This window comes from Centruroides sculpturatus, unplaced genomic scaffold, assembly GCF_000671375.1.
Source record: "Centruroides sculpturatus isolate CEXI.00-Female unplaced genomic scaffold, Cexi_2.0 scaffold197, whole genome shotgun sequence".
In the NCBI taxonomy this organism is placed as follows: Eukaryota; Metazoa; Arthropoda; class Arachnida; order Scorpiones; family Buthidae; genus Centruroides; species Centruroides sculpturatus.
The window spans coordinates 748,138-771,505 of NW_019384591.1; the positions used below are offsets into that span (position 1 = coordinate 748,138).

The following is a 23,368-nucleotide window of genomic DNA, read 5'->3' on the forward strand; positions in this document are numbered from 1 at the left end:
TAAAATACTCTCGAAAATTGTTATTTAAGATGGAAAACAAAATATTTTTGCATTAATAAATGTGGCAACAATTAATGTTTCCGTCAAGATAATTAATTGTAAGAAAATTTTATTGTCAAAACAAAGCAATTAATTAAAACGTCCGTTTGTAAGTCGGGTTTCTAAAATATAAATTTTTCATCTTTCAATGCAAAAATCTCAGGAGTTTTCTTGAATAATGTAATGGAAATTTTTCATTAGAATAAATTGAGCCGGGCACTCTTTATATTGTATAAAAATCACAAAAACCAGAATCATTCTATTTTACTAAATGCCAATATTAAAAAATTGAAAAATGTTACGTCAAAATTTAAAANTACAATGCGAGATATCATTACAGTTCATTTATGAAAGTATATTTAAGCATATTATTATTATTATTATGGATTTTGACAAATGGAATGACTTTTTCCTGAGATAGTGATAAATTGAAGCATAGTTTAAATAATCGGAAAAAAGTAATGTAAATTATATCTCGCGTTTATCATTAAATGGTTATTTGACTAAAGGAATATCCATTTTTTAAGAATGGTTCATCTGCCGGACTGATAACAATGGGAGTAATGGAGGTCCGAGATCTGACCATTTGTAGAGATGCCAATGCCTTGTCAGTAAAATGAATGAACCAGCCTGCCCTATATTGTCTGTTCTCTTTTTTATATCTTCTTCCATTAATAACAAGCTCGTTTTTGACATGTATTTAAAATAAGTCATTGGAAAAATTACTATAATATCACTAACTTTAAATTACCTAAGTCAATTTAAACAGTTATTTTATCATATTCTTTCATAAGAGAAATTCGCGTAACAACAGCAAACAATATATTTTCTTCATCTCATTATACTTTCTGAGTATTATTAGATTGTTATATTCAAAAATATGAATGAAGATGCCCGGGGGCTTTTCCGTATAACTACTTTTCTGCATGGCAAGCAGAAAAGTGAATCTCGGGAGAGAGATTCAGTAGTTTTAGAAAATGTATACGAATTGAATAACATTGTATAGAAGTTTTGACCGTGTCGTTAGTTTTAACAAGGCTTTAAATCTTTCATCATCACCCCATCTAATCTCGTTATCGCCTTTAAATGTCCTAAATTAAAATTCGTCTTAGCGTTTAATTTTTATTTATAAAAATGCATCTATTCACCTGTCTTCTGTATTCTCGACTGTTGTCTCATAACTGGAAAGTGTCCAATGCCAGATCGATTCCTAAATGCAGGTTCCTTTTCCTATCAACTATCACTTATTGCTCCAGTTTTTCTTTACGTTATTCACAATTTAGGAAGGAAAAAAAATTAAAGACGTGCTATTTCTTAAGCTACTTTTTTGGCATTCTGTACAGCAATTCCGTGTATATTAAAGATTAATACAAGACATTGAATTCTTTGACGTTATTCATTCCTCCCTTCCTGATTTATTCAATGGTTTCTATAATACCACCACTCTCTGCTAGTGTCATGTGTTATATATTTTATTTATTTTTCTTCGACTACAGATTTTATATTCACCTAGATCCTCAGAATAGTAAACATGTTTTAAATTCTTACTCAGATTCAGCTTTACTTTTTATTTATTCTATAACTTTTGATGTCCTTACTATAAGAATATAATAATCTTGTTAACATATTCTACGTTCAATCTTATTTCCAAAATAAAATAAAATGATTTTAAAATTTTGAATTAAATTTAAAATATTAGATTATTTTTTCGTAAATATTTAAAATATTTCATTATAAATCCAGTTTTCATGCAATTTTATAGTTATTTACTCGCTGATTTAGTGACAAAAGCTTATATTTTTTAAAGTTTAAATCTTTAAATATTTAAAAATATATAATGAAAATTTAATTAATTCATAAAATTCTTATAAAAATTTAAAATCGTAATTAACAATTAGTAAAACTTTCATGAAGTGTTAGAAGTTTCCTACAAGAAAGTCACTGGACTATATAAAATAGTATTTTAGTTTAAATATTAAATAAAGACTAAACTAACAGATGGGAGGAAAATGAACAAATGAAGGCAATTGCTAAGTAATAAAGCATACCACTTTCTGAATAATAAAAATTTTAACGTCATACTTTGTATATTCCTTCTGCTTTTATTATTGCAGAGTAAGTGGTCAACATAATTTCAAATTCTTCTATTACACAGTTTAGTATCGTCCAGTAGTCTCCAGAGGACCAAAGCCGTAAACTTTATGACTGATAGTAAATATTTAGGAGTCCTAGTTTCCTTTTGGGCATGTATATAGCTGAATTACAATTAAACTCAATAGGGCAGAATTTGATGGATTTCTTTAAATGCAATCTGCTAAAGGATAACTAAAACTTGATCCCAAACAGTGTTACTATACGAAAATTCAATCCAATTTAGTCCAATTGTAAGGGTTTAACTAAATATGTAACAGTACAATACGATATTGTAATAAGTATAGACTATAATTTATGCAATTTATTGGAAAATTGCATAAATATTATTTGTTTCTTATGAGATTCTGCAATGTTATGAAGAAAATTACGAGACTCTATAAAATTGCCAACTTCTCAATTAAAGTCTTTAATAAGTTCATAATTTGGCAATTTAGAAACCGAGAATTCTCTTATCTGATGTTAAGGATAATTTTCCTTATTTATTGCTGTAGTCATCATAACGTTTTAGATAAGAACCTAAATTATACGAATAATTAGAAGTAAAATCAAGTTTGATTTCTTAAGAGGCAAAGTTTTATGTTCAAAACACTTAATGACCATTCGATTCATTTGCTATTCGTTATTTTGTTAATTTTTCTTATAAATTTTATTTATTAGCACAAATAAACTTTATTTTCTTCTATTTTTATACTAACTAAAACTTAATTTTGAATCATTTATTTTAAGGAATAATTAAATTTGTAATTTTGAAAATTTGTAGATGTAAAGAAACATTACTTCAAAATTATATTGTTTAATAATTTGCTAAAAATAAATTTTATATACAGAAGAATTAGTTAAATAAATGAAATTTTATAAAAATCTAAAATGAATATTTCATTAGAAAGATGAAATTTTCTTATGCTTGTTAACTTCTTAATTTAAAAATCCGATTAAGTTAAGAAAGTAAAAATTTTAGAAACATTTTTAACCTGTTATTAAGTGAACACTAGAATAATATATTAAGAAAGTTAAGAAATTTTATGTTAAATTATTGATCAAATCAATTTTTAAACAAATTTTTATTTTTATTATTTTGCTATTTTGATTAAATTTTATTAAATTTGATTAAAAATCCAATCAAAAATAATTGAAATTTTGCACAAATTATGTTAATGTATTGCTTAAATTAGCATTTTATTAATATATAAAATCGAAATAAGGACAATTTTATTTAATTTTAACGCTTATTTAAAAATATAATTTATTTATATAAAATACTTTTGTGTTGTGCTATTAATTATATGACAAATTCGAATTTAATTAGAATATAATAAATAAAAATGTTTCTGCATTGTGAAGTTAAATTATAACTATCCGAATTGATTCCTTTCTAGCATTTCTCATAAAATCTTCATCCATTCACCTTTCTGTAGCATTTCTTAAGTGAAAAACGATCTTCAATCATCTAGAAAATGTCCAAAGACATCGAAACTTTCTTCTTTTTCAATAAAATACAGCTATTATACTTAATATAACTTTAAAAATATCTTAATTTTTTAAAAATAAATGCCAAATTATCGGAGATACAATATTTCTATTCTATAAATTTATTTTAATCAGCATCTTCTCGCAAAAATTCAATTTATAAAGACGAATAAATGAATTCCTATAATAAATACAATATTTAAATATTTAAAATTACCTTTATATTTTATATAAACATCTTTAATTATTTTCTGTAATTACTTTAAATGAATTATTATTGATTATTTCTCGTTAATGTCGGTTTTTCTTGTTTCTTTGGATATTTAAAATTTAAATTTAAAATAGTTAAACAGTAATATTTCATAACTACGTAAAGTTGAGATTATTTTCTAATGGGAAAATAATGAAATTAAAGAGGGAAGTTCATATAAAACTTATAATGATTTTAATTTTGATACTTAAAGAGAAATATGGCAAGTAATCACAGATTTTGTTTTAATAAATATTGTTAAGTTGTAATTTATGGCGAATTTAATAATCATTTTATCATTTGAAGTGCCATAAAACAACTTCTGGAATTCTTTAGGATTAAAATATGAAGCCAGATTTTTAAAAAAGGATCTTAGAATAGGTCTATTAAATATCTTTAATCGATCTATAAAACCGTATCTAAAATGGCTAAGATTTCCAGTAATTTTTGATAAGATATATTATTTTCCTACGGAGAATTTAACAGGAAAAAAATTTAGATTCTGTTTTATGCCATTTAAGAAAATAAAATTGGGATTATATATATATAAAAGTCATCTAATAGCATTTTCTGATCTCTATGAATTTTTAAAATCGATTTATTTTAAGACTATAAGAAAATTGAATTTAATAAATTATTTAACTAATTACAATTTATTTAATTAATATATATAATTAACATTTATGTGTTTATATTACAGGATAATATTATAGATATTAAATTATGTTTTAAAATTCTCTGCGGTTTCCTTCAGATATTTGAGATTTCTGATCGATAAACGACGTGGTGATAAAATGTACAAGTTTTCCTGCTTGTAGAAAGAAAGAGATAGCAGAATTATTCGCTCTGGGCTTTATTTTTTATTATTATTGAAGTTTAGGAGAAGGTGTTTTGTTTTAAAATCTAATTTTGCTCTTGTTTTACTTTTATATATTATCATCGTAACGCTATAAAAGCAAGTAGAACTGCATTGTTCGGCACGCAATACAAAAATAACATTATAATACAGTAATAATTAAAAAGAAAAGGATAGAAAAAGTGATTTAAAGTATTAAATATTATATTCTTGCTCGCGTATTTCTCATTATTCGGTGTAGAAACCTCCATTTTAGCAAACAGCACGTGAGATTTTATGAATATAAAAAAGAGGGATGAACAATTCGCGTGTTTTACTAATAAAAATTATTCAGATATTCAGAATTAAATTATCATAGTAATTAATTTCTTAAACAGGTTTATTCAGTGTATATATATATAAATTATTATTATGTTTTAATTAAAAGCTACAAAAGTTTAAGGTATTTAACATAGATTTGATCATTATCATTATAGTAATTAATTTATGAAAAAGATTTATTGAGTATATGTATATAAAAATTATTATTTTTAATCAAAATCTACAAATTTTTAAGCTATTTAATGTATATTTAATCAAACACTGTCGATATCATTTGTACAGAAATACTTATCTAAATGATTATTGTTTAAAAACTAGTAAAAAGGGCAGAAAAAATAGTAAAGATAGCTTTTTTCGATTTTCTAAAATGTCTTTTAAACGACCTTAATACTTAAAATGTCTTTTTCGAAGCGAAATATCAATTTAACATTTTCTCCTTTTTTTTCCAACTTAATATTTTCCTATATAGACATTATAATATCAGAATGTCTTATATTGAACTGGAATTTCGAAAAACTTTTGTATGCGATTTTAGTATTTGTACAGTCGATATTCCAAAGAGAAGGGCGGATTTATAGGAAGAAATAATTTTAAAAATGCATTTTTTTAAAAATATATTTCTTCGACCAAACTGCATCTTGTTTCGTATGAAAATAAAAATATATAACAGGATTTTGTTTAAATCTCNTATTTATCGTGAAAAATTGCATTGGTAAACTATTATTTAGAAAAAATGTAAAAAGTAAAATCGAAATTCAAAACTATTTATGATAAACGACACGGCTTAATGTGTCTGATAAAAAGTTGAAATGAAAATTTTCGATCCTAAAGTAATAATAATAAATTTTTAAAATGTACAAGTGCCAGAATAATAGAGAAAAAAAGGATGACAGAATAAAAAGTCAAAAAGATTGTTAGAAATTCTGGTTGAAAACTGTTCTTTGATGGTAAACTTACATAGAAAAATCTTACATTTATCCAAACTATCTATAGAGAAGGAGGGGGGAAATTTTTATATAAAATATACTACTTATTTAGATTCAATATTTATAGTTGAATCTTAAATTTTTATAAATCGAAATAAATATGGATCCTCTAAAAACAAATATTCCTTTTATGTTTATTGTATTTTTATAAGAACGGGAATATTTTTTTTAAGTATTGACTTTTATAAACTATAAAAAAAATAATAATATAAACATTTAATATTTTTATTTAATAGCAATTCTTTAATCTTGAGCAACAAAATAAGCAGGATAACATAGAATAGGTATGACTGATTCTTATGGATGCTGAATCTGTATTATGTTTGTTATTCGATTCTCTTCTGTTGATATGCTGTTTTTTTTTCCATTCGTTTTTTCCTCCATCCATTAAGTCTCTGATCTAAGTAATAATTCACTTTTTCTGCATTTTTTAAATTAAATTAATATGATGAATAGGATGGCTCGCTTATAAAACAAATAGTAGTTGGAAGCTTCAGCAATAATTGATAAGAATCCTACGAATGTTTTCGGAGATAATAACAGGAAAAAAGTTTTATTTCGTTTTATTTTTAAATCGATGATTACTTTATCATTACTTATTGGATAAATATAACAAAATGAGAAGGGTATTTTTAATATAATGGACGACTTAGTCTAGTGTTTCCTAAACTTTTCGGACTAACGCCTTTTCCTTTTAGTGCATGTATTTCTTACCTTTTTTTGTTTTTACTCTGCTTCAAATGAATTTTCCCCCTATCTTCCAATTCCCACTCCCCCAGCGCCCACTTGAGTCTTCTACCGCCCTCAAGGAAGCGGTACCGTCCATTTTATGTATCAAAGATTTAGTCAAACAGAAATTACATTAAAAAGAAATTATTGAGAAATTTGTGTTAAATCAAATTTCGAATTTTGAATACAGTATTTACAAATAAAAAAAATATATATACATATTGCAAATTTTTGATTTTAAAACCGTATTATCTTATATCCATTACCCGTTCTTTAATATGAGAATATTCATATTTTTCTTAATAAAAATCGGCATATTTAATAATAAAAGGAGCACACTTCATCTTGTAAATACAATTAGATTTAAATTGATCGATGTTTAAAAAAAAACTTCAACAAGATTATTTTCCAATCGAATAAGAATGTGAAATTCTTTTGTAAATCTGAAAGAAGAAAATAAAATCTTCACATCTCTATGATTCAGTCCATAGAGATCTAAAGATTATTTCGTACGGAATCAAATTTATATGCTACCGGGAAATCTATAAAATTGGTTACTTTTATTCACAAGAATATGACACACACCAATTTATTTTTTATTTGATAAACGCTTTGAATTTTATAAATAATTAGTTTTTGATTTTACTTTTTGGTTTTTTTTGGTAGTAGTATTATTTAAATTATTTTGATGAATTGGTTTATCAGAAATCGGTTTTCTTGTTTACAAAATAATATTTTAGAATAATATAATTTGAACAAATCAAAAATACTTTTCTATTCGAGTAAATTTAAACGATTTATTTGGGAAAATATTAAAATACAGTAAATTTATTTAGCCAATTTGTTTTATGTTACGAAAACTTTTAAATAAAAATTATTGGCAATTTTAAAAAGTGTATAACGTTGAAAACGTGGAAATTTTTTCTTTATTTAATCTCTTATTTGTTATCGTTTCTTTCCACAGATCGCTTGCCAAGTAGGTGACCCTTGCACAACCTCATCCTCTCCTCAAGACGGTATACTTGTATCCGTTCTTCAAGTAGATCTCCAGCTCGGTGATTGGTTAACGTAAGTATGACGAAATTCAAAAATTTGAATTTTTCAATAGAAATTCAACGTTATTGGCTAGTTTCTAAATTTGAAATACGAATTTTAAATTACGTAAGAATGATTATTAGTTATTTTAAAATGACATCATCGACGTTTTCTTTTTAAAATTAGGCCTACTTCTTAACCTTTATTCAAATCGATGTTTCTTTTGTAAGATTACTTTTAAATAATAAAATACGATCAATAAAATTTTAAATTGGATTAATCATCGTAGCTTAATTAATTATAAATTTCTATAGAAAATGTATGAACGAGATTATTTTTAAAGATTAAAAAAAGTGTTATAAATTAGAAAATGTCACTTATTTAAATTATTCATGTTAATATGATGATATATTTTAAGATTATTTTAAAGATTATAATAATGGGATTAAAGTTTTAATATAATCAAAATTCAAATATAAAAGAATGGTTCATTTAATTTCGATTTTCTTTTGAATTCGGAATAACGACTCAGGAAATAATAGAAGAATCGAATCAATTTAGATTAGTATTGATTTCTGTTATAAATAAGATTTTATTTAAAAATAAATAAAAGTAATAAGTTAAAAAGTATTGTTTTTTAATTTATTTTATTTTTTGTTTTTATGGTCAGATGGCTGAGTAGTTGGGGTAACGCTCTGGAGCACCCGGAATCGAATCCGGACGGGTCAAAATCTCCAGGAATTTTTCGCAGAATGGTTCGGATATGTCGTGGTATGGAGCCTGATATATCCATTGTGGGCCTCGCGACCAGGCCACCCCATTATGGACCTGGCTGAACCCATAATGGACTAAGACGGCCGGATGGCCGACAGGTCAAGGTGGCAGCCTTACCCTCTAGGAACCCGGAATCGAATTCGGACGGGTCGAAAACTCCCTAGGAATTTTTTGGGAGGAGTTCCGTCAGGATATGTCGGGCCTCGTCCATCATCACCCGACCGCCCCATTGTGGGCCTGGCCGAACCAATAATGGACTTGCAAAAGGCCTCTTAATGTCCGTAGGACGGAAAGAATTTTTTAAATATTTTTTCCTTAAAATAATAAAAGTATTGTATTTACTGTAATTATATTTTAAGAAATGTTATTTCTTTTATTTTTATTATTAAAAGGGGAAGAATAGAAATTTTTTATAGGACATTTTGTAAGATATATAAACATTGGATATTTAACTTTTTGAAAAACCGATTGATAAAAGTAAATTTTTGACTTTTCCACTTAAGTTTACGGATATTAAATTTCTGTTTCTAAACTTATAAAATATTGAACGTGTCAAATGCCGGATGGTAACGAAAAGAATGACGTCAATTCTTTTTAATATTTGTGGTTTATTCAACTTAGCTGTCTCCAAGAGGAATTTTATTAAAAAATTTTGGAAATAATATGGACGTAGTTCGGTATTTTTTAATTAAAAAATTAAACTGCAATAATTTACATATATTAGTAATTACTTAATTAAATCTAATTATTTTTAATAATTTGTCATACAGAATGACAAATGAGACCTATTCCATAATAAATTATTTTATTTTAAGCGCTGTAAATTCCTTATTGGCACAATAAATTCGACGAAATTCTCATTTAAATCTATTTAATTATTGGTCATTTTCTAATTTAATTGGCTATTTGGAAAGGTGCATTTCTGTGCTTAATGATTCAATGATTGTATGTAAATTATATGGGTATAATTGAGAAAATTAAAATAAAAGAATTCAGGTCCAACTTGCAGAATAGTTTCAAAATTGTCGCATGATCAATAATTCTAAATAAATTGAATAATCTTCACAGGTATAAATTAAATGGGCTATTTTCTCTTAGGTGAAACGGTATTTTACGCAAATTTTGATATCATGTCACGTATTTTAGAAAACCTTAGCTTGTAGTTGAAAAACCAAACATTTGTGCGCGAAAGAATAAAATTTTACAGAGTTGTTGTCAGCATATAAAACAGGAATTAACGTAGAACAATATTCTCTCGAGAATATTTTATAGGTAGACATACTCAAGCGGAATACCGAATAACTATATTTTGTTGAAAATTCCGTAAATTTATTAAGTCATAACACACCAATAATCTAACATATGTCATAAATGGGAAGTGCCAACAACAATTATAAAATTTACAAGCTTCGTGTAACACACGTAAGCTTCAAAAATGATGCTTTTTAGTGTAATAGAATCACGTAACTGTTGAAGCATTTGAATTATGGAGATGTGAATAATTTTGTATACCTGCTTTACATAATAAGAAAACTTCCCACAGGAACGAAGTTTTCTATTTAATTGAATTTCCTTTCTAGAACAATAAGGCAACATTAATCTCTCGGATGTATTTTCCTCAAAATTTATTTTGTTTATTTAACCTTAACCTTAAGTAGTAAACATTCTATAAAACTGCATATGGATAACCATAAGAAATTCACATTAGAATACCAAACTAAACCAAACTTCTGCCAAATTAGTTGGTTTCACGGGAATAAATCTATAACAATCGAGGTTTATTTGCAAAAGTAATAACATTTGTACATCCAAATCCTTCAAGTCAAATCGATTCGAGCAAAGTCTGTTGAATTAAGTTATTTCCTGTATCGATTTCTATCTCTTTTGATAACTTTTCACACAAATAGTTCGTTAAGTCGACAAAGTAGTGGAATAAAGTAAATTACATTAACTTTATACAAAACAAGTTACATATAAAGATTCTTGAGATGCTTTGAGTGACATCATTTACAACTTTCTAATGAAAAGGGTAACTAAGCAAGGATAAATATCTTTAAAGATATTTATTTGATATTCGTTTAGCTATTTTATTAAATTATGTATATACTAAGCAAGATAGATGTTTATGATCTTTAGTCACGCATCATTTGCGCAACGTCGTTTTTTACCCCGCGATTTTAATGTCGCATTCTTAAACATTAATTCTTTTAATAAAAATTGGACGATTTTAGAAAATTTTTAGCGATCTTTTAGGAGAAGGAAAAAAAGAAATAATCCCTCTTTCTTTCTGAATCAATAAATCCAGATGGAGTTGATAGAGTAGCAGTCAAATGGCGTAAGAGAATATCTGGAGGTTTTGCAATGACTTAAGCTCCATTACATCTCTGCTTCTATTTCTGTGTTATTTTCCCTTTGATAGATTTTTTTCTGTCCATTTGCTACTCTAGATGTTTCTGAAGCTAGGAATGAGATAACGTGATGAAATAATCGACAGGTGGTTCCACGTTTACATGTATGGAGATCGAATTAAACATTTCAAACTAGTAAAATTTTATACACCTTGATAAATAGTTTTATATCTTGTAAATAGAATTTTCCAGTAATTCTGTTAATTCCAATCAATATTATTCATTTATTGTTCATCGCAAATTATTAAAAGCTAATCATTGCCAGACCCAAATAATATAAATTATATAGATACAAACACATTATTTATATATAATCACATGATCAGGTAGATTCATTGATCTGTTCTCTCGAATAAATAATTTATTTTATCAACGAACGTGTACCAGATGGCAAACATCGATTTTACTTGAGCAAAAAATAAAGTAAAAAGTCAGAATAATATAGAGTAATCCGGGAAAATTGTTTTCTAAGACGATTTAATGATATTTATTGCTTTTAAAAAATAAAATTTAGAGATTTTAATAAAGTCGAATTGAAATGTTATTACTTCTATTATAAGAATCGAAGTTCTCTTCTCTTATGGCCATTTGAGTTAACAATGTCGAAGTTGATGATGTCTTTAATAATAACTACTTGATAATAACAGTTAAAATAATCATTAAGAATCATCAGCGTTACATGACATAATCAAATACGATACATAATAATATAATTACAGTATTAAAGTAGTATGTAAATGATAATTATAATTGTAATAGCATTAAAGTGGTGAATTATTTTTGAGTAGTTTCCCTTGGAATTTAGGCTTTGGATAGACGTATCAGATTATGAAGACAACGACAATAAAAACTGGACTACTCTCCAGTTAACCATCAATCCGATGTCATTGGAAGAAGTTTATACTTGTGACGTCATGAAACAACCAGAAGTACCATTGATAAGCAGACCAGCTGACATCAAAGATAATGTCTCCCTCGGAACGGATATATTAACAGCGGGAGTGCATTTATTCAGTGGTAAGCATCGGTTCTGAGTAATAAGCCAAATGAAGTATGTCGACTATTTGTCTGGGCCTTTCAACCTCTAAATTTGCGCATACATCATCCCCTCTTTAAGTCTCGGAATGTTAAATCTGGTTAAGAACAACTTAAATCTGACGACAGTGATATAAATTCATGTTAGAAAAGCAGAAAAGCAATAAATTTGAAAATATAGGCTACTCACAAGGGATGATATAATGTTCTACTTTAAAAATTTAACAGTAAAAACTTCAATCTGTTTTCATTTTAAATAACATTTTCTTCATCTGTGTCCAAAAAAGTTATACGTAACATTCTTTTATGTACTCGAATTCTGGTAGATATTTATATTGCATTTAAAGTAAAACAGGCTTTTCATACTTATTAATGTATTAGATTCATTTAAAATATTTCAAAAAAATAAATATTTACTTTGAAATCTATTTAATTTGTTACCGGTAGTTTAAGTTTTAAATCACCCATTACTGAGATTATATTGGACGGATTAAAAGAAAATAAATAATCTTGAGAAGTGGAAGAAAAGAAGAAAAGCAAAAAGAAATTGCTTTAAGGAAAGATCTTTCAGAATATATATTTTAGTTAAAATTGATTGAAATATTTTATAGAAATAGAAGGAATATCTTCCTTTATCCATTTTCATTTTTTCAACCACTCACTAATCTATTTTAAATTTTAAAATTATTTTCCATTAAAATATACAGATATTTCAGCAGATATTTACATAGAACCACATATTTTTATAAGAATTTTTTTTATCTCTTCCACTTTTTTTCGGAATTATTTTTTCTACTTTGATAACATATTTAATATAATATAGCACTTATTCTCCGTTTCTAATTTGCAATGCAAATAAAACTGTTTAAAAATTGTTGTAGGCTGCTAACTCAAAACTTTTTAAAATTTAATTAAATGATAAAGATTTCGAAATAATATTGAATTAACTTATTTTTTCTTTATTTTTTTAGTAAAGTTAAATTTTCCTTCAGCAATTTGTGGTCTGAGTTGGAGACTTAACACTACAGTGAAACCGCAAGAATGTTCTAAAATGCCTTCTACGGTATTATGTTCAGGCTATGGAAACTGCATCAGTGAAGCCGATAAGGTATCATTCTAGCTTGGAAATGTTTCTTGGAGTGTAATTTTAACACAGCAAAACGATTAATCTTTTTTATATATAAAGATATATAGAAATTCTACGTGATACCTCTACTTTAATTTATTATCTATAGTTATATATATATAAAATGATATTTTATTATTTAAATTTAATCATGTGTAGTATTTCGGAAAATATAAATTCATAAGGATATTGGATGACTATCATGAATAATTTCATAAACTGTAACAAGGATGCAGCTGAAGGTATGTAGGATATTTTTAAGCACATATAGTCGTATGCCCTTCATTACATGTGCTTACAGATATTTATTATAATATAGCGTAAAAATCCTACTCTATATTATAATAAATATACAAATCTAAACAGTAATATTTTTTATTTCAAACAATGGAACCTATATTTTTACAAGTAATTGCTCATTTTGTTCTTTCTAATGCCAGTTTTAGCCTAAATGTTGAAGAAAAAATCATAAACAAACCGTATACATCTGCTGAGTTTACGACTGGAAAAATATATCAAAACTTTAACAAAAAAGAAATGAATTTTGAAAAAATTAACTCCTTATGAATATTTTTATCAATTTTTTTTATTGTTAAGAATTTTCAATGAAATAGAGTATCGAATTATCATTTTTTTCTATCTCTTTAACCAAATTTATCGAAGATTTACCTATCCCGTTTTGCCCATATAGTCAATAGCTAAACAAATATCTCTTGTCGCCACATTCTTCTCAAAATCGATAGAATGTTTGCAAAAGATCCACTATGACATTGTCAATATTAAAACTTCTCTTACTTGTCAAAATGTCCCATGTGATTGTTTGGACGTGTCGAATTGCGATTGAAATTTTGGATATTGATCGCTCTTGTGTCTATTTTATCAGCTGATATTAGAATCTCACCGATCCATCCACATGCTGAAGAATATTTTTCTCTTATAGGCATCTTTTACGTGTCGTTGCTGTCCAGGATACAGCGGGAGATACTGCGGAGAAAGAGATGGTTGCTATGGGAACCCTTGTAAGCACGGAGGATTCTGCGTAGACATCTCCGAAGGATTGATTGGGACCACCTATCAATGTCTATGTCCTCATGGTAAAAACTTTCCTAAATAAAAAAAAACACTTGCTATTTTTAAACTTATATAATTTAATCTATCGCACGGGAATTTTCTACGGTAACAAAAAAGCATTTTATTTTTAAGAAGAAAATATTTTAAAAAAATAATAAAGATATAAAAGAAATTTTGCCAACAAAAATTAGGACATAAATGCTATAAAAGTATTTATGTTCCAATTTCTTAAGGACTTTAAAAAAGTCATGGTCAAGGTTATTTCCAATTGATTGTTCGGCACGTTTAAAATAATAACTTAATAATCATTCAAATTTAATTTATGCAAATGTAATGCTAAAATTAAATCAAAATATAAACTGAGAAACTTTCTAATATTTGAGTTAAATATTCCTCGAAAATCTCAACTGTTGTAGAATATAATATAGTTAAAGCTACATATTAATAGGTAAAGTTTATTTTAGTTTAAATGGCAAAGCTATTAAATTGAAACCTTTATAATTTAATGCCACGCGCGTGTGTGTGTAGAGTGTAGATAGCATTTGTACACTCGGTGTAACGTTCTTGAGATAACACGGTGACAGAGAGGATTACTGTTACTGTGACCGCTTTATCCGTCTACCACGGTCTTCTTTCTGCAGACAGGTCTGCACATTTGACAATTTTTTCTGACAAGTAACTATATTGATTGTGTGTTATTGGCAATGATCATGTTGGCGAGACGAGTTAGTCTTTATGCAATGTATTTTCGTAAACAATTGTTACGCCATTTTTTTCCTGTCACTAATAATGTTTATGATACATTTCGTACTGTACGTCACACCGCGATTAATTTCTCCCATGTTTAATATTTAATGACAAAATTTATTTTTGTTGGAACTTAAACTTGAATTATTGTAATTATACTTGAATATATAATCGAATAAATATTCTGTTACATATCCGCTACATACAATTAATGTGATTATAGGTTCAAAATTCATATTTTAACTGTCGCAAAGCATGCTTTTAATGGAAGTTAATATGAATTTTCGGTCGATTACAGTTGTCAACTTTTATGCTACTTAATTCAGACTGTAGCATATTTTATTTATAGATACCAAGATTTAGCCCTCTGTTTTTTAAAATTATTTGTAATTTAAGTAGCTAATATCATATAAATTATATGATGATAATTAAACTGTGTTTATTATTTTACATAAAAAATGTGCCTATTAAGTCGTCTGATTGTAATAATTGCTAACAGGGCTACTATCAAATCAACTATCGAAGATATTATCAGATAAAATGCTTTAAATTAAATCGAGTTTTTTTCCTCTTAGGTTATCGAGGCCAGTCATGTGAAGAAGAAGTTAATCAGTGCGATAAGAAGCCTTGTCACAACAATGCCACTTGCCACGGTAATCAGACCTCATACTATTGTGACTGTCCACAAGGATTTACAGGAAAAGAATGTGAGATCAACATCAACGAATGTTTATCGAACCCATGCGTTCATGGTATGTGTGAAGATAGTATAGCAAAATATAAATGCTATTGTTTACCAGGTAAGTTCGATGATCTTCAAAATCGTATTTAAATACTCCATAATTAATAAATTGCATTATCTAGGTTATGGTGGCGATCATTGCGAGTTTGAATACGACGAATGCGATTCCAGTCCTTGTATTAACGGAGGTGATTGCGAAGATCTTGTTGCGAGTTATAAGTGCCATTGCGGACCCGGTTATATCGGCAGGAGATGCCAGATTAAAGTCGACCTTTGCAAACCTAATCCTTGCCCTCCACCGGCGCAATGCGTCGACAGAGGAAATAATTATAGTTGTATCTGTCATCCGGGTTATAATGGTAAACTTCTTTTTTTTTAATATATAAATTAAACAAGATGCGTAGTTTTCTGATAAATGTAAGCACACCGAACGAAATTAAAGTAGTTTATGTGCGAAAGGATGCGGGATGTAGAGCAATGCTAGAATACATTATCCTCTTTTCTGATTTGATGATATCATAGAGTTGATAGGTCGTTCAATATAAGCCAAAGGGATTTATGGAAATGTATAAAAAAAGCAAATGAATGATGTTCGAAATGTCCTTGATAACACGCCATACTAGTCATAAAATAAAGTGTGAAGAAGGATAGAGCTAAAGAACTGCTATTTTCTATTCCAATTCTGTTGAAGGAATTTTGCAATTTAAAGTAAAATCTTAAAAAATATTTGAATAGAGTAAAAACTTTTATCAAAAGTATTTAAATCTTAATAAGTAAAAAGTTTTAAATAATAATAATAATAATCATATTAAGTTTTCAAAATAAGAATTTAACAATTAAATTAGATTTAAACAATAAACTATAAGCTAATTTAACTTTAATTTTTAATTTAATTTACGCAGAAGAGAATATTAAATTGTTAATTTTTAATAAGCATAATTAGTTTTAAATTAAAATATTATTAAAAGCATTCTATAAATTATTATTCCATATGTTTATTTATTATTAATAATGATATGTAGAAGTTATAGGCATCCTGGTATGCAGAAAACAAATTTATTAGGATGCCAGCAGAGTCTTTCATACATCTAAAAAGTACTTAAGTACTTAAATTTTTTAAGCAGAAATAACGTATCTACTCAGAGAGTGAAAGTAATATAAGATGGAAAAGTGTGTTTGACCTCAGATTAGAATTGAAATAATTTTCCTCCTTTTGGAAAGAAATCCGATAAGTTTAAGATAAGGACGTGTCACAAGTCGTTGACAGTGTCAGTTGAGTTAAATAAGCAACACTTATTTTGCAATGAATATTTAATGTTGCTTATATATTTTAGTACACTTCTAACCTAAACTTTATGCATGATATACTGAAAGTTGTGATGCGGCTTATAGAATTTGTGTAAACTTCGTGAATTAACGTTGCTAGATAAAGAAATGTTTATAAATGCATAACAAACTTTTATTCAAATCGTAAAAACACATTCAATTTTTATATAAATTTTTAATTTTTTATAACCATGAATATATCATTTAACTGTGAACTAATTATGTATTTAATTATATATACCGGGAAGTTTAAAATAATAACTTAATAATCATTCAAATTTAATTTATGCAAATGTAATGCTAAAATTAAATCAAAATATAAACTGAGAAACTTTCTAATATTTGAGTTAAATATTCCTCGAAAATCTCAACTGTTGTAGAATATAATATAGTTAAAGCTATATATTAATAGGTAAAGTTTATTTTAGTTTAAATGGCAAANCGCACAGGGGGCTACAGTTTGGGGGGATCGCCACCTCTTCATTCGGAGGGTAACCTCGCGTTTTTTTATGCAGCGCTCGAGAAGCGCTTTACAGCGAACACACTGAAACTGGTTTTTAATTGGCCAATACTGCTCGTGACGTCATTTCGCTACACTCTCGCTGCATAAAAAAACGCGGGGTAAATCTTACCATTCGGACTTTTACAGAGCTGTAGAGCATATTGATAGGAACAAAAAAGTCAAAGGAACCGTGCCTCATGGAAATTTGTAAAGAACGCCCACTAGGGGGCGTCCCTGGCTACTAGTATATAATAACATATATTAACTTAACGTATCAATTACTATAAAAGATTTGATATATTAGTCATACATCCAAGATCAAACTTTATGTAATTTAGCTTGTGTGATTGTTGTTTTTTTTGGACAGATTTATCATAAAATTTAAAGAGTTTTCCATTATTTAAGGCTTTAACAATCAGTTAATAAATAACAGATCAAGCAATTTGATCAAAAACTTTGATAATTTAACCGAATAATTTGATATTTCTGAGAATCCATAAAAAAAAGTTAAAGAGCCACTGTTTTAAGCAATATTAATTCATACAAATATACTTTATAAATTTATATATATATATATACTTTATATGCAATTATATCCAAGCATATTATGCTTAAAATTATAGTAAATAATCAGACATAAATGCTTTAAGAAAGTGGAAATTATTTTCTATCTTCAATCTTCTTATCTGAAGTATACTAGATAAAGTGAGCAGAACTTTGTTACTCATGAAAGATGTTAACCCAACTGCCATAAATAATCATTACAAAATTTAACTTATTAGAATAAGTAATACGTTGTCTTATTCCAGAGAAAATTTTTAATAATGAATCACAACTCACTTAAGGGAGCATCAATAAATTATATAAAAAGAAAGAAGAAAAAGTTGTTAAAATCGAAATTTTTATATTTTTTCTTTACAATTTCGTATAATTTATAGTAGTTTCTTCATATTTAAAGCAAATAATAGAATTAATAACTTCAAAAAAAATAATATTTACAATCTCTTATATGAATTTTAACACACATTTAACGGAAGTTTTTATGATAAATACCTCGTACACTTACAATTATAAGAATAATATACAAAATATTACGTATATAATATATATAATATACAGAATATAATACAAAATAAAGAATAATACACAAAATCTACAAAGAAGCAATTATCATCACTATAAATCCGAAAGATGATAAAATCTACGATTTTTATTGATGTTTTTTTCATGTTACTTGCTATCTCACTAGCCGTTATCATCATTTCTGTTACAAAAATTCCCGTTATCATCTAACTGTTTACATGGAGAAGTACTGGTATTTAGTATTCTGCTCACGGCATCGAATCGCCTACTTAAAGATTGGATATTCTAAAGCTAAGATTAGAGAACTCATTATTATGCAGTCAATGTTATTCTTAGCTAATGTCAACTAAAATAGCTATTTATTGTTAAATTATATGAATTTTTGAAGGGTCGAAGACATTCAAAATTTGTATATATTAGTCCGAGTTAGTCATAACAATAAACAGTTCTATATGAAGTAATTGATGTATGCGTGATTTATATCATAATTAACGCTTGTAAACTTAAGGAAAATAATAATTTAAAAATATTTTAAATAAAATATGATGTTTAATTATTCAAAAATATAGAAACTTCATTGCTAGTTATTAAAAATCAGTGGAAAATGACAAAAAATGTTAAGTTTATTTAGGAAAGAGAGAAGTAAAAAAAAGACAAAAGAAAAGCTAAAGTATTTTTTTGGGGGGAAATATTTTTTTGTTACTTTCCAAAATTGACTTTTAAAATTAAAATTTTTCGAGTTTCCGCAAAGTTAATAAAAATATTCGTTTCAAAATTTAAACGAGTTGCTTGAATATACCCTAGAGACATTATTTTTTTGTGAAAAATTGAAAGCAATTCAATATTCCTTCTGAAGTTCTGTTGATATTAAATGCTCTTAAAGATAATTGGCAGAATTAGTTAGAGCTTGCACTCTAAATGTGTTAAATCAAAACGACGTTTTTTAATATATCTTTATTGACAGCTAAAATAATATTAAAATGAAAATTTGTCGACAAGTTATTTTAATGAATATTTAAAGATGTATATTGATTTTTGAAAGGTTTAAAATTACAAATATTTATGCGCATTAAATTATTTTTACAATAAATATTACAGAATACATAAATATATTATGCATTCTGAAATATTTACAACAGTTAATAAATATTTATTAAAACAGAAAAAATAATTACATTAATAAAAGTAAAAAATTGCAAACTATTTTGTATTAATATTAAAAAATTGACGCAGGAGGGACCCGAGTTCGAATCCGGGCAATCGAAAACTACAGGAAAATATTTTCATGGAAAGTATGCCTCGTATATTTCGTGCCCTTTCCTCGCTCTAGTTGTGGGCATGACCGAAAAATATCGTTTTAGTGCCAATAGGAAGGAAAGAATTTAAAATAAAAAGAACAAAAATTAATTGAGCTACAGTTTTTAATCATATTTATAATTTATTTAATTTTAAAATAGATATTTTCTATCTCAAATTAGTAGTGTCTTGTCCCTGTACATCATACTCTTCCTGATAACAATAGAATCGTGCCTATCATCTATTAACTGCTTTCAGGAGAAACTTTTTGAATTGAAATTACGTGACTTCTAGTTTAGTTCGGAAGTTCGTATATAGTTAATTAGGACTCCTGCCACTAAGCTTTCCGTATCTGGTCGCGATTTCCATCTTTCTCGAGATTAAGAAAGGACAGGCAAACTGACAGTGGGAATTTATAGGTCTATAATTATTTTTTTTAAATTGCAGCCCAATTAATTTGTCAAGTGAAGAATTAAGTCAAAAACACTAACAACACAATTATCATTAAAATCATTAATTATAGAATACGAATCATATTTAACATGAAAATTCTTATAAAAGAATCATAAGTATAGATCAAGTCATAAATGCAATTACATATTATCCTTACATATGAATTAATTTTGTTTTTTTTAAAACCAAATCGCTTGAAACTATTAAATAAAATGTGAAAAGTCAGCAATCCATTTTTAGTTTGGTTTATCTACAGCATACAATTGCTATTACGAGATGAGAATTTTAAATAAGATACAACTTAGAATTGCAGTCAGATATTAAATAATCGTTGGCGATTTGGCGTTTTACAGCGCTTTTACAAGAGGAAAAGTGTGCCGTAACCGTAACATTTTGAAATATAAATATTTTCAGGTCCCGGGTGTACGCAACATTACGATCCGTGTTATCCAAGCCCGTGTCAAAATGGTGGGACGTGTTTTCCGAATTTGGATTCTTTTTTCTGCTCTTGTTTGCCTGGTTACACCGGAGATATATGCGAAGGTAACAAGTTGACAATTAAACTTTGTGGAAAATTGAAAATTCGCGTTTATAGAATTAATTATTATAATTGCAGAAAGAATGTATCCTGCTCAACCACTTCCACGCACTTTGGAGGACACTTCGGTGCACGTGGCGGAGAGAGATAACGTAGATGCTACAGACGTAACTCTGGACCATCTACACAACATCTATATCGCAGCTGCTGCACTGGCAGGTGCTTGCTTAATTGTGCTGGCTGTGGTCGTTATCTGTCACTGCAGGGTGCATAAAACTTATCAACGTTTCACGAGAAAGTTGAGTAGATCGTGTTCCGATATTAAGCAACAAAAACTGTGAGTATCTCCATAGACGTATTTTTCTTTAATTAATTTATCGAAATTAAGCGATTTATTTTGCCTATCGTCTTATCGGGATGAATCGTTAACTAGAGAAATAAATGAGAAAGGAAGTAGAAAGGATAAAATCACACACACAGATGTTCCTATCAATATTGATTATCCGAAGCAATATTAATGACAAAATTTCATTAAAGTTTATTTCTTTTATTTTTATACAGGCGTTGTCGCTAAGACTATAATTGACACCCCCTGATACAATGAACAATAAACGAATCCCATTAAAATAAATACTAAAATACAGAAAAATATACTAAAATACGGGGGAAATATATACTAAAATACAGAGTAACAATAACAAATATAAAAAATAAAAAATTAATTAAAATAAAAATTCATATTTCGCTCTGGACTTAGAAAATTGAATTATTTACTGGAACTTTTTTCCTTCTCACTACTTAACGATTCGCCTGTATTAGGAAAACGTCGTGCTGGAATTCACGTGTAGTTAAACATATAATTTAGTTTAACTTTTACGTATTATAATTGAAGCGTAGCGTAAAATGCAAAAGGAGTTAAACCAGCACGGCATGTAGATATCACTGTTTATTTTAAAAAGATATTAATGAACCTACAAAATCAATCAACTCAGACCACTCACGGTATATTCCCAGCGAAGACCCGGACAAGTTTCTATTGAACCTGCGTGGAGGCGTTTCTGAAAGGAACCATTGTCCGGATCCCGGATACGAGGCCACCAGCGTGGATTTGGTAGACAACTTGAGCGCGCCTCTCATCGACTAGCAAGAGTGAGAAAAAGAGGACAACTCTCGCTTCGGTCCTGCCATCGTCGTGACGTCATCTACCCCTCCCAGTTTTTTGTACATCTCGTGATTGAAGTGGACCAGAACGCATTGATGTAAACGTATTCGAGACTATTGGAAGATGGCGCTCACGAAGACTTTCCTCGAACTTAGTTATCATTTGATAGGGTCGCTAGCGTGTGCTTATAGTCATTACTACTCTAGGAAAGAATCTCAGCAAAGTATTTGTATCCGAATGAATTATATTTATTCTCTCTTGTGTCATTTCATTACTTTTTATCTATGTATTTATTCGAGGATATTTAGGATTATCTTCATACAACGAATTTGTTGCATCGCGTTGTTATTTTTTGACCAGAAAGATCATCTTCCATTATCTCCCAAGTGATTTGTCAATTTAATCTTATATTTATTAGATAATTAATGCGTGAAAAAATTATTTGATACTAATAAAAAATAGCCCCAATAAGAATTTTATATGTGTTAAAAAAAGGAAAAACAATTATTAAAAAATTGGTGGAGTGGTAAATTTTTATCTACGAGTGTAATTATAATTTTGCACAATGACGCTGTTAAGACCATTAAAAAAAGATTGACCAAAACAGATTTTCTCAGCGGGATTAATAGCAAAATTAATTTGAATGGCGCGTGATCAAAAGTGGTTTCTTTCTTTGGAAGACTTTTTTAAAACTCATTCTCTTCAAATACTCTTTAATACCTGGAGATTTATGACTAGAAAGATTCCAAAGAAGGAACTACGTGACCTATTTAATAGTGGGTTATTTTTCACCCATCTAAACAAACCAAGATTTCAATGACGCAAGCTAAAGACCAACCAACTTTGCAGAAAGAAAAGAAAGTGAAGTAAAAAAAAAATCAAATATTTCTTGCAAGGATTTGAAAACGATTTTGCCAAATACTGGAAGGTATTTTCAGATGATCTGTACTGGTAATGTCTTCAGAACTCGGTTGATCGATTGTTTAGGGTCAGGCGTTAGAAGGACATTAGAATCACAGCCTACAGAGATAGACGAAGGAAGATTATTGGTCTAAGTGATTTTTTATTCTTTTGCCTTTTTTTTATTCCCGGTTAGCTATTTCCTGTACATCATGTCTGTAAATCTTATCTCGGTACAATTTAGTGTTCATCTCACATAATAAATAAATATATATAAATGTAAACGTTACGTGTATGATTTTTCTATAGTTCTTTTCTGTATATCCTTATTCTAATAAAAATCATTTTTATGTACCTAAGTCTAGATA

At 27.7% G+C, this 23,368-nt stretch overlaps 1 protein-coding gene across 5 annotated transcripts in view; it reads left to right on the forward strand.

Moving 5' to 3' along the window:
- Positions 1 to 23,127, forward strand: part of LOC111624749 (protein crumbs homolog 1-like) — a 49,244-nt gene extending 26,117 nt beyond the window's left edge. For 4 of the 5 annotated variants that reach the window (XM_023367685.1, XM_023367689.1, XM_023367688.1 and 1 more), the window contains 9 exons: positions 7,767 to 7,870; positions 11,825 to 12,036; positions 13,026 to 13,162; positions 14,121 to 14,274; positions 15,574 to 15,798; positions 15,863 to 16,099; positions 20,815 to 20,943; positions 21,017 to 21,275; positions 21,953 to 23,127. In XM_023367685.1, the coding sequence (XP_023223453.1) occupies positions 7,767 to 7,870; positions 11,825 to 12,036; positions 13,026 to 13,162; positions 14,121 to 14,274; positions 15,574 to 15,798; positions 15,863 to 16,099; positions 20,815 to 20,943; positions 21,017 to 21,275; positions 21,953 to 22,082 (1,587 nt within the window). In that variant the 3' untranslated portion in view covers positions 22,083 to 23,127. The remainder of the gene's footprint in view (positions 1 to 7,766; positions 7,871 to 11,824; positions 12,037 to 13,025; positions 13,163 to 14,120; positions 14,275 to 15,573; positions 15,799 to 15,862; positions 16,100 to 20,814; positions 20,944 to 21,016; positions 21,276 to 21,952) is intronic. The other variant, XM_023367686.1, reaches the window with a different exon arrangement.
- The last annotated feature ends 241 nt before the right edge of the window (positions 23,128 to 23,368 follow it).